This window comes from Oncorhynchus mykiss, chromosome 32 (assembly GCF_013265735.2).
Source record: "Oncorhynchus mykiss isolate Arlee chromosome 32, USDA_OmykA_1.1, whole genome shotgun sequence".
In the NCBI taxonomy this organism is placed as follows: domain Eukaryota; kingdom Metazoa; phylum Chordata; class Actinopteri; order Salmoniformes; family Salmonidae; genus Oncorhynchus; species Oncorhynchus mykiss.
Window position 1 is genome coordinate 33,734,849 of NC_050572.1, and position 17,893 is coordinate 33,752,741.

General features: G+C 45.7%; 1 protein-coding gene across 3 annotated transcripts in view; it reads left to right on the forward strand.

Annotated features, from left to right (window-relative positions):
- Positions 1-214: 214 nt before the first annotated feature.
- LOC110488367 (POU domain, class 2, transcription factor 2-like) overlaps positions 215-17,893 on the forward strand; it is a 52,309-nt gene continuing 34,630 nt past the window's right edge. For all 3 annotated transcript variants that reach the window (XM_036971337.1, XM_036971338.1, XM_036971339.1), the window contains exon 1: positions 215-1,404. In XM_036971337.1, the coding sequence (XP_036827232.1) occupies positions 1,305-1,404 (100 nt within the window). In that variant the 5' untranslated portion in view covers positions 215-1,304. The remainder of the gene's footprint in view (positions 1,405-17,893) is intronic.

Sequence of the window (17,893 nt, forward strand, 5' to 3'; positions counted from 1 at the left end):
ATTAGGAGACCACCACGACTATTGGCATCATTGTGAATTAAGTTTAATCAAGAGATCAATGCAGAGTATAGGTCATTTTATATGGGATTAGTAAGAAAAGGGAGAGAGCAGGGGTGGAAGGAAGCGGGGGGAGGAAAAGAAAGAGGGGGAGAAAGGGGGTGGGGGACTGTAGGCTATACGGCGGGTGCTCTCTCGCCTCAATGTTGCGAGCAGCGTTGTCAGAGCGCTTTCAGACTGGAGGGAGTCGGACCGAACGAACTGGGCTTCCCAAATAACGGGAACATAGAGACAGACACACAGACGGATGGCGGGACAGAGCCAAAGAAAAGATACCGCATAACGGGTACCGTGTTTATGTTTATCGTTTAGCTTTCATTTAGTAAAAAAAAAAAGCTGGTTTATTTATTTATCTTTTGTTTATCGATTAATTGCGTTTTAATTACCGGCCTGTGACAGAGAGGGGGAGGAGCGAAAACCAGAGGCGTCCCTGTGTAGCCTTACTTATTATTTGATTATTTAAATGTTTCAAATAATTGAATTGTATATTTTATCATAATGCTTCTTGTGTGCATGTATTCGTGAGCTGACCATAGCCATTTCTGCTTATAACCAAATATAGAGAACCAAAAATAACAACATAACACCAGCCGCTGCTAACCTTTTCTGATCCGACCATACACCTGCTACAACGGACAGCGAGAAATAATAGTTTTTCATCGAAGTAAAACTGGAGAGATATGTATTTACAAGTGTAAACCAAAGCAAAACCGATCGAGGTAAAAGAAGCCACTGTGACGGGAAGAGTCGCACACCTGTCGTGATAAGCAAAACATATGGGAATACCTTCAAGAATATATAAAAAATAATATTCCATACAGTTCGTATCTAGGCTATTTTGTAGCCACATACAGGCCTAACTTTTAACAATAAGAGAATACCAGCGTTAGAGAGTTACTCAATGTCTATTAATTCTGTTAATGACTCATATCAACATAAGCCTATTTTACATAGCTGGCGTTGTGTATCCCGTATCCCGACTATCCGTCTGTGTGTTAGTCTCAAGTGAGCACCGTTCACTGAACAACTAAGGGACCATATATCCACATCGATATGACATAGATAGAGGCACAAAACCAAAAATGTGAACGTAGCATAGGCTAGACACAAACTCAACCAAATATTCGTACTACCAAACATATTTTGAAACGTCTACCTGGAAAGCATACGAAGAAAGGCAACAAAGAAGAGAAGACAAGCGCAATTCGAAGAAAACTGCAAATAAAAACCAAGAACGACAGCGGATCATGTTTGTTCCCTTGCCGGTGCCGTTCGTCTTTCAGAGAACTGCTTCCGACTTCAGCGCCTGGCGTCTCAAGTCCCCGCTGGCTCTACGCTCCAGCTCCGGTAAGACCTTTACTTATCCCGCCATAGCTGTTTCATTGGCCATGTTCCTCTACATTTCACATACATGAAAAAAACTTAGTCAGTCAGCTAATACCTGTCCACTGCACTGGCAAGTCGTTAGACCACCTCTTGATTCCTCAAAAAGGATGAGAACATTTAGCTTGAATTGTTTATAGACACAGGTTACATTTCTCTCCGAGTCGAATTTTCCCCCAAAAGACATTAGAATATTTGTATAAAAATCCAAAGTGTAAAAAAAACATCTTATCCCCAAAATGTTGTCAAGAAAATGTGGTTCATTATTTACATCCTTTAAACATTTGCCTATGTGCTGTATCCCATGCTGTTCCCAGACCGTTTTCTCTCCTCACTTCCATCCCCATCTGTCTTCTCCGCTCCGTCTGCCTCTGTCTATGCACCCGTCTCTCCCGCTTTCGTCTCATGGACGGTTAAGGGAATATTCATGGTAATTTATCGACCCAGCGGAGATCGATCCCGGGGCCGCGGAAAAAAAGAGGGATAGAGAGTGAGAAACCTTGCGACAAGGCTGGGAGTGGGGAGTGGAAAAGATTGAACGAATTACTGGCCATTCTACTTTAATTGTCATATTCTCAGTCAAAGTGTTGATGCGTAAAGTTGATAGGCCTAGTCAGGTTAGGTAATTATCAATTAATTAAATGAGAAATGATTGGAGACTGTAGTGTTGCAACAACCTGTGGAGTATATGAACTATCTTGTCTTTTACGATCTTTGTCACTTTTTGGTGGAGGTGGTTTTATCTAACAACGAGGAGAGAGGGAAGGGGGCGGGAAGATGATGCTGTCCCTGTCTCCATCCAAGTGGAAAATTCAAATGACAGATGGGGCCGAATATATGCTCCTCTCCAGGCCTGTGATGATAATGCAGGCTATCTACTTAACTACATGTCACCAGGAGAAGAACGGTTGAAATTTTTAATGAGCGCTGGTTGTGGTAGCCATGCAGGAGGACGTCTTGACAGGGCACGTATGCCCATTGCTTTTGTTGTGACAGAGAGGGGTGGGAAGAGGGGACAACCGTTATAGGTAGGTCACTGAATGAAATGAAGGTAAAGTATAGGTTACGAGTGAATAATAATGAACACATTTTGTAAAATGTTTAAAATGGGATAAACAAAGTATAACATTCGTGATGTAGTTGAGGGTTAACTAAAGTAAACTCAGTTTACACCTTTTTATTTTGTGAAAAGGGGTTATCCACTTATAATGCTAGATAACAATTTATTTGCATATAGGTTTACCCACCCATTTACCCCTAATGTTCAAGGTTGACCCACCTACATCCCTGGGTAACACACCTATATCCCAGGGTAACACACCTACTAGCTTATGCCAGTATAGAGGTGTGAGTGAGTAGCCTATAAAGTGAACATACTCCCATATGCAGGCTTGAATAGAAGGGTATAAGTCAATACTGGTATGAAACATCAATGGTAGAAAAGTGAATGTACCCCCTTTTTTTCTTCTCTCTACTTTCATTCCTCCATGTCCCTTGAGGAATTGGGTAACAACATAAAGACACAGATGGTCGGTCAGCCAATAAAGAGCATCTAACATAGAAGTATCTCTCTCTCTCTCTCTCTCTCTCTCTCTCTCGCTCTCTCTCTCTCTCTCTCTCTCTCTCTCTCTCTCTCTCTCTCTCTCTCTCCCTCTCTCTCTCTCATTCTGTCTGTCTTTCTTGTGTTCCCTTTGGGCCCGGGTGGGTTTTCAATTGGATTTTCCTGGTGTTTTGGTCTGGCCCATAAGCCTGTTTAGCTAAGTCTGTTACCCACACTTCCCCTTCTGATCTAAGGTCCAGATGATGGACAGAGAGAGAGAGGGGGCTGCTGGGGGTTCAATCCCAGCATGCTTAGAGGGAGAGAGAGATAGAGGCTAAAGTGGGGGTGTTAAGGAGGGAAAGAACGAGAGAAGGAGGGAGAGAGAGAGAGAGAGAGAGAGAGAGAGAGAGAGAGAGAGAGAGAGAGTACAAACAGCATACGTTAGCAAAGATGGGCTATTGGGCTACCAAGTGGATCTAAGCTAAGAGCTTATGTGTTAGGTTGACCATGGTGTTGTGGCAAACCCACTAACCCCATGAAGGGGTTTTTCCGGCCACCATTTTGATGGCGGTTTGTAAAATGATCTTGGATTTTTCTGTCTGGATGTGCATGGCCAGTCAGCAAACACGGCATTAGGCTAAATGGGATTGGCTCAAGGGTTCAGACATGGTTTGAGATGCATTTGGAAATGGTTTCAGGGTTCCGTTTCCAAGTTGAGAAAGAAGGTGAAGCATAGAATTAGAGGTATATCTGCAGTGTTAATAGTAGAAGCAAGTAATACCATATTAATAGTAATAACGTATGTTGTTACCTCCATAGAAAGGTGAGGGAAAGGTATGTTACTGAAGTCCCGTTGAAATGGATGGTTTCGTCAGGAATAAGTCTGCAAAACGTTTCCTTTTTCAGGTACTTGAGTGTATTGGGACCTGCCATTACCCCGTTAGCGCCGTAGGCTTTGACATTGGTCGCAGCCAGAACAAATCATTTCAAAAATATATGTTTTATTTGGCTTTAAAATCTCCAGAGTTCTTTTTTGCACATAAAAAGCTATCAAATTCAGAGTGAGTCGGCGCTCTGTCTGGTGAGGGACTGTGAATGTTTGTAGCTGTGTTGGTACTTGCGGTCATGCTACCAAGTATACTGTATGTTTTGACTATCCAGGCAAAACGTAAGAGTTTTTAATTCACCAGATTCAGATTCATCATTGTATTTTAACACAACCAAAGGTTGGTATTTACTTTCGTTACAGCATGGTAAGATAACTCTGATAAAGTGCTCAACAATGACATACTAGACAAAAATCTATGGACTAACCACTGGGCACTGACATCATTTCAACGTCTATTCCACGTTAGCTCAACGGTTCAATTGCAGCATCTAACAGGCAGTTTTCTGGTCCAGCTCCCTAACCACTCCACCACCACACACTGTTGCCTCCATGCTGCTTGATAACTGCCTCCAGCCCACACCCCAACTCCTCACCTCTCTCTGCCCAGAATGAGGCTGTGTACCTGGGCTTCGCGAGGGGAGTAAGGTGGGGGTAGATGGGTGAAGGCTTGGAGGCCTGGATTGATTGGCTAGCATTTATGTGTGTGTGTGTGTGTGTGTGTGTGTGTGTGTGTGTGTGTGTGTGACAGCTCAGGTCTGCGAGAGAGGGCGGACAGGTTGTATACTCGATAATTGCACATTGAGGTCAATTATAGATCTGTGTATGTATCTAATCTGAACCAGTATGAATTCACAGGTACATACTGTCAGAGTGGTTTCAACCTCGCTCTGATATTGATCAGGTTTCATTGAATACTCTCCGCCTGTGTGTCTAGTGTGTGTGTATGTGTGTGCAGTATGTACGTAGCGTGTGTTTGTGAGGGAATGTGTGTGTGAGTGTGTGTATAGATCGGATTTAAGGGGGAGCGTTAGCGAGTCCCAGTGCTAACATGATTGCGAATGACAATATGTCCACCAAGGTTTGTTAGGGACATAATGAGGAATCAATAGACACAACAGAGGTGTCAATACAACATGCTTTATTGCATTAAGCCACCTCTCCCATCCCTGCCCCTAACACCGACCCACTCTCTCTGCCTCTCTCTGCCTCTCTCTGCCTCTCTCTGCCTCTCTCTGCCTCTATCTACCTCTCTCTGCCTCTCTCTGCCTGTCTCTGCCTCTATCTGCCTCTCTCTGCCTCTCTCTGCCTCTGTCTGCCTCTCTCTGCCTCTATCTGCCTCTCTCTGCCTCTCTCTGCCTCTATCTGCCTCTCTCTGCCTCTCTCTGCCTCTGTCTGCCTCTCTCTGCCTCTCTCTGCCTCTATCTGCCTCTCTCTGCCTCTCTCTGCCTCTATCTGCCTCTATCTGCCTCTCTCTGCCTCTATCTGCCTCTCTCTGCCTCTATCTGCCTCTATCTGCCTCTCTCTGCCTCTGTCTGCCTCTCTCTGCCTCTGTCTGCCTCTATCTGCCTCTATCTGCCTCTGTCTGCCTCTCTCTGCCTCTATCTGCCTCTATCTGCCTCTCTCTGCCTCTCTCTGCCTCTCTCGCTCCCTTCTCTCTTGGACACTTAAACACAGCCGCTTCTTTTTTTGGTCCGCCGATAATGAACTCATTGCAGACCACTGATGTAGCCGAGCTGTAGCGATGAGAACGATAAATGGTCCTCTCGATAGAACTAAATATGGAGGGCAGATTTCGGCTCGGCCTCACCGCCCGCCTGCTCCCTAGCTCGCCACCTACTGCCCATGTTACCATGGAGACATCCATAGGCCATTAGACACATATAGTTATACAGGTAAACACTTTCTCTCTTCTCTCTCTCTGTCCTCCACTCAGCTTACCTTCGGAGCCTTGATGGTCACAAAGACCATTAGGAGCCAAATTGGCCGTATTCAGGACTCAATGCTATATTTGACTGGCCTGAGTGAGTGTGTGTATTGGTGTGTGTGTATGCATGCCCTTGTACATCTTTGTGTGTTTCTGTATGTGTCTGTGCGTGTGTCTTTGTACATCTTTGCGCGCGAGAGTGTGTGTGGAATCTTTGTGAGTGTGTGAGTGTGCATGTGCCAGTGTCCATCGCACATCACCCAAATGATGACTCCAAGCACAGCAGGGCCTCCTTTTCCAATGCACAAACCTCTCAGTGCTCAATGGGCAGTGTCTGCACACCCCTGGAATGGAACTCATTCTCAACCCCTAATCGAATGCACTTAGCCACGGGCCCCTTTTCTCAAATGAACAAACAAATAGCGTACAAGCAGGCACGTCGTAAGGGGGAGCAAGCAATGTCTATACATACAGCTCCTACTACATTCCCCACTTCCTCCCACAATACATTACCTTACCTTGGCCCTGCAATAGCACACGGAGATGAATAGCCTAGCGAGCTAGCCCCGCCTGCTACGCCAGTGGTGGAAAGCCTGCAGGCTTCTCTGCTGATTAGCTGCTGATCCGGGGTCAAGGTTAGCCACCTCTTAATTAAGCAGAATAATTCGATTTCACACTGTACAGCAACATAACACAGGGAGCAAGGGGAGGAAAGGAGCGGCGGCGCTTTGGCCTTTTGTGACACACGCCAGGCTGTTATCCCATCCCCTCTTTTGTGTGCTTCTCAATGAGGCCTAGTATGAAACGAGGGAAAAGAAGGGAAAAGCGCCCTGGAGAAAAAAGGACCCGCTCTTTTGATTTCGGGGGGGCTTATCATAACGAGGAAGAATGTGTGACTTTTTTTCTATTTTAGTAAGATAGTAGCGCCGGGCTAAAGCCCCTTGCTGTTGAATGTAACTTTAGTCGGGGTGAGATTAAAGGGAAAGAGAACGATGCACATTGTGTGTGTGTGTGTGTGTGTGTGTGCGTTTGTGTGTGTGCAATGTAATCCCACTCCCCTACACACATCGAGATGTGTTGGCAACAACAAGCCATGTAGTTGGATTAACTAGACACCAGAAACGTGTCCTTTGTGTGGCCTTTGTGTGTGTGTGTGTGTGTGTGTGTGTGTGTGTGTGTGTGTGTGTGTGTGTGTGTGTGTGCCTTGGCAGGCATAATGTTGTGGCTGTTGATACATTTAAGCAATAAAGGGGAATAATACAACTTGGTCCTGTTCGGTTGAATTTTGCCCCCCTCTCCCCTCTCCCTCAACTGGTTGTAGGCTAGTGCAGTTTTGGGGGAGATTTAGCCTCCCCCCCAATTTAATTTAGCGGATGGGAGTTATGGTAATGAAAGGATGAGATGGGAGGTGTGTGTGTGTGTGGGGGGGGGGGGGGGGGGGGGGGGGTTCCCTTATATACCTCAGGGACACTCTGTCCTTCCTCCCTCCTTCCTCCCTCCTTCCTTCCTCCCTCCTTCCTCCCTCCTGCCATTGTGAGTGCAAGGGGTGACTGCCAGGGGTTTGAGTGAAAAATGTAATATTATGCACCCACAAATGTGTGCGTGCAGCAGACAGAAGTAACATGACAACAATGGAGCGGCTCGGGGGCCAGCGGATGCTCGGGGTCCGGCTTTTAATATATCTGAGTGCTCGGGCGCTTCAACCCCCACCTGCCCCCTATCCAACCCCACCCCCCCCCCCCTTCTCAAATACATACATGCACTTTACACACACTCAAACATTTGCATTCACACATTCAGTATGTATGTATGTACGTACACAGGGATTTATTAACATTGGGTTGAACCAAAGTGCCTGCAGGCTATAGACAAGAGTACAGACACACAGATGGTACAGGTTCACCAAACCCAAGTGTATGAATAATCAGATACCAGTACACATCTCCATGGACCACTGAGGAGTTTTAAACCCTACTGCGTGTGCTCACAATAGACACACATTACAAGGGTATCCCCCCTTTAACATTTGCCTATCAGAGGGGGAGAATATATTTTTATTTCCCATGCTCACCTCCTTATCACCGTCTCCCTCTGTTCTTTTTCATCCTCTCGTTTTGTTCCAGGAGAGGAGTGCTCCGTACTAAAATGAAATTAATCTGTTGTGGTACACCCCCCCCCCCCCCCCCCCTCCTCCTCTCCCCCTACCCACCAGCTCAATCTCATTCTCTCTTTGCACTATGGGGAGAATTGAAGCCGTCACTTTAACCTCTCCGTATTGGATGTGAATGTGTTAGCCAGCCTCACTCTCGCAGCAACACTCCCCTGCCCTAATCCACACACACACACACACACACACACACACACACACACACACACACACACACACACACACACACACACACACACACACACACACACACACACACACACACACACACACACACACACACACACACACAAACCGTCCTCTGTCGCTTTCTCTGGGGGCGTCAATCAAACACATTATTATGAGTCTGTGTGCCTCACCAATGCAGCAGCAACACGTTTTAAAGGCTGCATCGTGTTGAAGGCCCCTAGCATGGAGATATGTAGAGGCCCTTTTCCCTCCACACTTTTTTTTGTTGTTGCCTATTTGGGCTGTGTCCTTTGTTGAACCTAGCCCTTATTAAGAGGAGTGTATTGAATGGCGAGGAGCCTGCATTACATAAAGAAGCGGGAGAGAGCTACTTCTCCCTTCTCCCTAATGGCACCCCTCAGGGATTTAGGAGTGCAAGCCTGCACACATAGTGCTGAGGTAGGACAGGTGAAGCTGAATCCTCCCCCACCATTCATCCACTGTATGAATATGGTAAATCCAGTCCGCTCAGTGGCATAATTCTCTATAGAAAATGGGTCCTAGTATACCGGTATTCCTAAGGGGGATTTCCGAAGGAGAATCTGATATTTAGGCTAGCTCTCCCTTCTCCTTTTTTTTCTGGGGGCTTTTAAAAGCCTAGCTCCCTCCGATCCAGCTATCTGTCTATCTATCTGTCTATCTGTCTGTCTGTCTGTCTGTCTGTCTGTCTGTCTGTCTGTCTGTCTGTCTGTCTGTCTGTCTGTCTGTCTGTCTGTCTGTCTGTCTGTCTGTCTGTCTGTCTGTCTGTCTAGGTGTTGCACACAGAATAGAACACAGAGCCGAGCACTCAAAAGCTAAGGCTGATGTTGGATGGCCCAGTGTTCACTTACTACCCAGAAGTGCTATCTTCTTCAGTCCATGCATGGCTTTCTTGTCAGCCGTCGTTCCCCCTCGCTACGCCTCTGTGTAGATAGCTAGCTGTAGCAAGGTACGTTTAGCCGCTTGGCCCTAAGGCAGTAAATGATCTGTGATGAACCATGTGTGGTTGTGTAGCTCCGAGGTTTTTACGACCCATCCTTGTAAAGGCCAAAGACTGCGGTCAGGCTTGATTTTAAAGAGATCTTTGCATTCTCAACATATCCGCTGGAATTAGATTTGAGTATCAAATTATTGACCACTCACACTTGACATTTTATAGGTGGGTGAATCTGTGATAGATTAAATGGGTCTATTTGAAAATGTCTCCCTACAATATATAATAAGTCTATATACATGATATATCTGAATTCGTATTTGATTGTGCTAAACATGCTAAATGTTTAATGGAGAAATCAATTGTGTCCATATAGATGTCCCCTAAATATGCTTCAATACCCACCCACTTCACCATGTTGAATATGCACAAATGTCAGCATTTAAATGCAGCTATGCTAAAATATTAATGCCAATACCCTCAAATGTTATGTGCCTCATTTATGTGAGCTGAGGTGTGAGTATGTGTTTGGATGAAATGGGCTTTTACCAGCCCCCCTCTTGGAGCACAATCCGTGGCCTCTGCTCTCCTTTGTCTCGCCGTGAGGTGTGCAAGGGGGGGTTGACCCCTGACCTTTATCCATCCTCACTGCCCTCCCTCTGTTGTTCCTCCTTCTGCTAAATCATATGCAGCCGGCCCATCAACCCCATTCTATTCTTCTCTTTCATCTGTCCATGGCCTGGCCTATCTGTTGTGTCACGTCTCAAGTTCAAGGCCCGGAGCTCTGGGGTAGCTGGGCCAGACTGGCCATGACATTAAGTGGATTACCTGGTTACTCTGTATATTAAAGACCCTGACAAAGATATTTAGACAGTGGGGTTAAAAGCTGTGATCTTTGTGTAAGGGGGCCTTGAAATTCCATTTTTGTTATTTACATTTTAGTAGACACTCGTATCCAGAGCGACTTGCAGGAGCAATTCGGAGTTAAGTACCTTGCTCAAGGGCACATCGTCAGATTTGTTTCACCTAGTCTCCTCGGGGATTCGAGCCAGCGACCTTTCACTTAATGGCCCAACGGGCTTAACCTCTAGGCTACCTGCCTCCCCTAAAATGAAATAAAAATGTGCTAGATGTTGAAAATGCTTTCTGAACAGATGGATCAGATAGGATCCAGATCGGTTGGATACACACTCAGGCTGTTTTGTCTGTCTTGGGATACAATTCTCAGTCAAATGGTTAGTTTGGTCATTTCTTTATTAGATTTGAAAATGTTTTACATACAAGCTCATACAACTCATAAAAGCTCATAAAAGCTCATAAAAGCTCATACAAGCTCATACAAGCTCATACAAGCTCATACAAACTCATACAAGCTCATACAAGCTCATACAAACTCATACAAGCGCTTGTGCACACACACACTCGTGTACAGGCATGCGTTCACAAACGCACACACGCCCGCACACACACGCATCACGCACACCCCATTGCCAACGCAAGTGCTTCTATGAAAGGTAGCTCTCATTGTCATTGAACATAACGTGAGGCCCAAACAAAAAACCAATCTGAGGAAACGCCTCTATTGTGGAACCACACCGTTATACCCACGCAGGTAGAATAAGTCCAAGGAAATGGCCATTGGTTAAAAGCTTCACATTGTGTAAAACCACATTCTTTGCCGACATTTCAGCTGCACAACTCCCAAGGATGCCCGTCTGAATGCACTGCGGGAAGCAATTTGTGGCCCCTCCGAGCGTCAGCGAATGACTGTGTTCATGGCATTCCTGGTCATAATGGAGCGCCGAGCGCCATTTTCTTTTAGAAGCGACATAATTGAATGATTATTAAGGTAACCTCGAGGTTGTGCTCCTGCTGTATGACTGCAGTCGGTCCGTGTTCAAGAGCTTCCATTCGTGGTGGAAGTGTTGCACCGTATCCTGCAAATCCCACAAAGCCTGGTGTCCGCAACGTCTCGGGCCGACAATACGACTGTATTTTATATATATATATATATATATATAATTTTTTACACATCTTTTAGATGCTTTATTGTGAATTACTAAAGGGGGGTGATAGACTACAGTAGAGAGAGAAGGTGTAAGCGGGGATCAAACTCCCACCACTGGGTTGCATGAAACGACTAGATAGACAGGGTGCTGAAATGACTAGATAGACAGGGCGCTGAAATGACTAGAGAGACAGGGTGCTGAAATGACTAGAGAGACAGGGTGCTGAAATGACTAGATAGACAGGGCGCTGAAATGACTAGAGAGACAGGGCGCTGAAATGACTAGAGAGACAGGGTGCTGAAATGACTAGAGAGACAGGGCGCTGAAATGACTAGAGAGACAGGGCGCTGAAATGACTAGAGAGACAGGGCGCTGAAATGACTAGAGAGACAGGGTGCTGAAATGACTAGAGAGACAGGGTGCTGAAATGACTAGAGAGACAGGGTGCTGAAATTACTCGTGACAGGGTACTGAAATGACTAGAGAGACAGGGTGCTGAAATTACTCGTGACAGGGTACTGAAATGACTAGAGAGACAGGGTGCTGAAATTACTCGTGACAGGGTACTGAAATGACTAGAGAGACAGGGTGCTGAAATTACTCGTGACAGGGTACTGAATCAAATCAAATCAAATCACATTTACTTATATAGCCCTTCTTACCTCAGCTGATATATCAAAGTGCTGTACAGAAACCCAGCCTAAAACCCCAAACAGCAATCAATGCAGGTGTAGAAGCATGGTGGCTAGGAAAAACTCCCTAGAAAGGCCAAAACCTAGGAAGAAACCTAGAGAGGAACCAGGCTATGAGGGGTGGCCAGTCTTCTTCTGGCTGTGCCGGGTGGAGATTATAACAGAACATGGCCAAGATGTTCAAATGTTCATAAATGACCAGCATGGTCAAATAATAGTAATCACAGTGAACAGGTCAGGGTTCCATAGCTGCAGGCAGAACAGTTGAAACTGGAACAGCAGCACGGCAAGGTGGACTGGGCGCAACAAGGAGTCATCATGCCAGGTAGTCCTGAGGCATGGTCCTAGGGCTCAGGTCCTCCAAGAGAGAGAAAGAAAGAGAGAATTAGAGAGAGCATGCTTAAATTCACACAGGACACCGGATAAGACAGGAGAAATACTTCAGATATAACAGACTAACCCTAGCCCTCGGACACATAAACTACTGCAGCATAAATACTGGAGGCTGAGACAGGAGGGGTCAGGAGACACTGTGGCCCCATCCGATGATACCCCCAGACAGGGCCAAACAGGCAGGATATAACCCCACCCACTTTGCCAAAGCACAGCCCCCACACCACTTGAGGGATATCTTCAACCACCAACCTACCATCCTGAGACAAGGCCGAGTATAGCCCACAACGATCTTCGCCACAGTACTGAAATGATTAGAGAGACATGGTGCTGATATAACTAGATAGACAGGGTTCTGAAATGACTAGAGAGACAGGGTATTGAAATGACTAGATGGACAGGGTTCTGAAATGACTAGATAGACAGGGTATTGAAATTAATAGATAGACAGGGTATTGAAATTAATAGATAGACAGGGTTCTGAAATGACTAGAGAGACAGGGTTCTGAAATGACTAGATATACAGGGTTCTGAAATGACTAGAGAGACAGGGTTCTGAAATGACTAGAGAGACAAGGTGCTGAAATGACTAGATAGACAGGGTGCTGAAATGACTAGAGAGACAGGGTGCTGAAATGACTAGATAGACAGGGTGCTGAAATGACTAGAGAGACAAGGTGCTGAAATGACTAGAGAGACAAGGTGCTGAAATGACTAGATAGACAGGGTGCTGAAAATGACTAGATAGACAGGGTGCTGAAATGACTAGAGAGACAAGGTGCTGAAATGACTAGAGAGACAAGGTGCTGAAATGACTAGATAGACAGGGTGCTGAAAATGACTAGATAGACAGGGTGCTGAACTGACTAGATAGACAGGGTGCAGAAATGACTAGAGAGACAGGGTGCTGAAATGTTTAGATAGACATGTTTCTGAAATGACTAGAGAGACAGGGTGCTGAAATGACTAGATAGATATTTTTCTGAAAGGACTAGATAGACAGGGTACTGAAATGACTAGATAGACAGGGTGCTGAAATGACGAGATAGACAGGGTGCTGAAATGACGAGATAGACAGGGTGCTGAAATGACTAGATAGACAGGGTGCTGAAATGACTAGATAGACAGGGTGCTGAAATGATGAGATAGACAGGGTGCTGAAATGAATGTAATAGACGAATAGTCTTTCACTAAGACTAATAGTATGCAGTTTGCCTTTACTCTTCCATCTTATCACTATATATTTATTGACTACGGAGAATGAGGTTTTTCACATGCATGTACATCATTATTATCATACATTTTCCGTAGACAAATTGTACATTTGTTTGAATTGATTTCTACTGTAAGTTAACAAATGATTGGGCAAATAATGATTGTGGCAGTAAATGTCAAAGGGAGTAATACATTCATAAAGTTTTGTAAGATATGTTTATATTTGGATACACCACTTCGCTCCTTGCAAGAAAACATTACTAATGAACCCAATTATTTTTTAAAGTAGATTTATTTAATAGAATTTTGGTTCAGCATCCAATAAACTCAATCAAACGAGAGCTTTCTTATTTGGCACGCCCTGTCTCTCATTTCTCTTGCACACACTGTAGTTAACAGGGGGTGTAGGTAGGAGACCAGGCTAGGAAATGAGAAATGACCCAACCTCATACCCCTAACACCCCCCCCCCCCCCAAACACCCCCCTCTCCAACACTCCTCTCCTTTATCCTTCCCCCAGGAAAGAAAGAGAGAAGTAGAGAGGGGAGAGAAGAGAGAGGTGGAGGGATGGGTCGGATGAGGGGGGACAGACAGAAGGCATTAAAATTCATAGCCTTTTTTATTTTCTGTGCTGAAAATCAATACTGTCTACTATGGATGAGGTGAACAGTGGACAACAGTGGTTGCGGGCCAGGGAGGGAGGGAGAGAGGGGTGGAGGGAGGGGGGAGGGTGGGGTCGTCAATATTACCAGTGACACAGCCACTGCAGGCCAAGGTAAAAATAGGGCTGGACAATGGTGGGGGAGGGAGACCAAGGGTTCATTAAGTCTGACCAACAGTGTTGGATGCACAGCGGGCCCTATTGTCCAAGCATCAGGGGACCCACACACACACCAAAATAGCACCCACACACACTGTAAAAAAAATCCAGCCACCCTCCATTGGAACCCGCAACCCTGACAGAGGAGCGTATATATGCATTCCTTGCTGTACTGTAGTGGTGGTAGTGGTGAGCCAGAGGGAAGATCTCCGCTGCGTATATATATAGGATGAGGATCGGTGGTTACTATGGCGATAGGTGTGAGCTAGGGCCAGTGGTTTTGAGGCGTAAACCGTCATAAATAATGGAGGGAGCCGATCCACATTGAAATGCAACGGGTGCACCTCTGGCATGTTGGGTAATATTGGCTTTTTTGAAAATGTATTTTTCATAAGGATCGTCTCTGCACACACACGTGTGTTTTGCATTTACATACGTTTGCATTCGAAATTTCATCAACAAGTCAACTAGACTAGATAAGGGTTTATTAAGTCCAGTCACTCATGAATTGGATCCCAAAGCAATATCAAAGTGACTAGTAACTGGAAGGGCATATGCATAATATTTAGAAAATGTAAAATATTTACCCGTTGGAACATTTCATACAATATATATATATTTTTTACATCTTTCTTTTTTTCTTTAATGATTAACTTACAGTAACAGTGTTTATACATTTTGAATCAATAATTGATCGTTATTTAGATATTTTTGCCCATGTGGTGGTGTGTTCTGGGTTGGGTTCATGTATAGCCCCCTCTCTCTTCACACTCAGGTGCCAACATCAACTGAAGAAATGAACCGGATATTCAGTCAGAATATGGATGAGCCAGCTAACTCAATATGACCGTGTGTGTGTGTGTGTGTGTGTGTGTGTGTGTGTGTGTGTGTGTGTGTGTGTGTGTGCATGTGCGTGTGCGTGCGCGTGTGTGTGCGCATGTGTGTGTGTGTGTGTGTGTGTGTGTGTGCGTGTGTGTGTGTTAGAGAGAGAGAGTTGTTGTGCGTACACTTTTTGAACATCGTAAGAGAGGAATATTTGAGTGAAGGTTGGACGTATGAATTTCTAGGACACTTGGGAGTTGGAGCGAGTGTAATGTCATATAGTATGTATGTGGTGGGACTGCAAGTGTGCATGTGGTGCGCAGCTGTGTGTTCACCACATTGGGAGGACGGTATCCACAGCTAGATAATGTCAATAGCATTGGCTAACACTCTGTGTAACAGAGTAGGGTCCACATACGTCCCTGAGAATGCAGAGTGCACTAAGCCAATAAGTAGAAGTCCAATCCACGCAGGTGCAGCATGCATGTCGGTGAATGGGGGGGGGAACCGTTTGAAGTGGAAATGTGTCTGGTTGGCAGCGGGCCAAGGTATCAGTAAAGCCAACTGAAGTTTGAGAGCCAGTGAGAGCCATTTAAGGTCCATTTCTCTCAGGCCCTACAGCACTTCCCTGGACCCGCTGTGACACACCGCCCAATTAGAACCATGGAGGTGGTACAGCACGGCCTGTCTTAACACTATACTGCAGGGGATGGCTCTGTGTGTGTGTGTGTGTGTGTGTGTGTGTGTGGGTGTGTGTATGGGTGTGTGTGTGTGTGTGTGTGTGTGTGTGTGTGTGTGTGTGTGTGTGTGTGTGTGTGTGTGGGTGTGGGTGTGAATGCAAGTCATGAATTGCGTGGATAGAACTGTCTCGTTATGCAAAATAATATATACGTACTGTGTGTTAATCTGTAGTTTACGGGAACACACAAGCACATCACACACCCCACACACTCATGAGGTTTCTATGTGTCTTTTAATTTCATCCTCGATAACACCCCCCCCCCCCCCCCCCCACACACACACACACACACACACACACACTCTTACAACTTGCTCTCAGGCCCGTCTGTTCCCTTAGTGACTGCCAGAGCAGGAGACTTGTGATTTCAGGCATGCATAACTATACACCTGTAGTTACTGCCACTTCATCCCTACCAACCTGTATCCCTCTGCTTCGGTGCTCAGCCTCCTTTCCAGCTTTACAGCAGTCCGTCTCATAACCACATAACCCCCGAACATCAACTCAGCACAAAATAAATGTTTTCTGAGTGCTAAATATTTTTAAGTGTAAAGAGGATTCATTTTGGTCACGTACTCCATTATCAATGTGTTTATTCCTATTTATTGTACTACGATAGTGTTTGTTTTGCACTTCATTTCCAGGGTCCTCAGTAGGCATTTCACTGCATATTGGTAGGAAGATCACCCCACCTCTTAGCAGACAGGACTCCATTCATTCCAGCTTCAACTTTACTACGATAACAACGGATACGTTGTCAGAGCATTATGGGTACTGTGGGTACAGTACCCATAATGGGTACAGCTTGACCCCTCACCATGGGCCGTTGCCATGTTCTTTTTCTCTTACTACCCGAAAAAAAGACCTCAATGTGTTAAGTTCACTGCTTTCTGATTCGCTGTGTTGGGATGGGTCTTGTAGTCTGAGATATTTACCATCAACAGGGGTGGAGTCGAGGAGTGGAAATAGGACAACATTATCCGTGTTGGATCAGCTTTACAAACTCTGACACTTTGTTTCCCCCGTGCCCTGCCCTCTTTTGCTCCCATTTCAACTTTTTCTCCCTCTGCCGCCGCAACTGTTGCGCCTCAAACTCTCAACCTTCCCTGTTTCCGACTCCCCTGTCCTGTCTCTCTCTCCTCTCTCTCCCTCCCTCCCTCCCCTCTCTCTCCCTCCCTCCCTCCCTCCCTCCCTCCCCCTCTCTCTCTCTCCTCTCTCCCTCCCCCCTCTCTCTATTGATCTAGTCATAGTTTTCCGTCTTCACTGTGCTGGCTGGCTGGCTTTAATCAATACAGATAATTGTCTGCTTTCTCCCGATGCCAAACAGTCTGTGTTTTTTCTCAATGAATCCAGGTCTTTCCCCTCCGCACCCCTCCCTCCCCCTCCCTTCGCCTGGGAATCCCTCCATTAATGACAGGAGATAACCTGCTTTCCTTACCGATTTTCTTTCCCCCCCCCCCCCCCCGGCTCCCTCGTTCATTGATCGGCGTGAGATATTGCCCCGTGTGCCCCTTCTACGAATGTAAACACAACGAACACGTGGCTTTTGTAAGTACAAACACACACGTGGACACACACACACCCATGACGCGGCCCCGGCCGTTACTCTGCACGCTTGCCCCCCCCCCCCCCCCCCCCCCCCCGTCAAGCCTAGAACATGTTAATAGACTACATGACTGCTTTGGTACGTGTCAATGGACTCTGCCGTGATTCACATGTGTACTGTTGACTTTTCTTTCATTGGACTTGGCTCGGCATTGTGCTCTTCGATAAACGTTTCCCTGTCTGTCACACACGTATTCACTGAACAAGTTGCATTACAATTCAATAATATCTTATTTATCAATAATATCTTATATAAGTCCTAAAAAAAAAATGATCGAATTGATGTACTCTTTGCTCACATTGACAAAGGCAAAACACGTGCTGTGTTGCAAGTCCAACCAAATGCGCATAATGCATCGACTAGCGTGGGCCCAATCATGCACTAGAAGAATTACCTAGCTGGCTTTATACAGTAGGGGCAAAGCCACACTGTAATTACATGGTTTCTACACAAAGCGCCTCAAATCATGTCAAAAGAGCTAGACTCCACACTGGGCA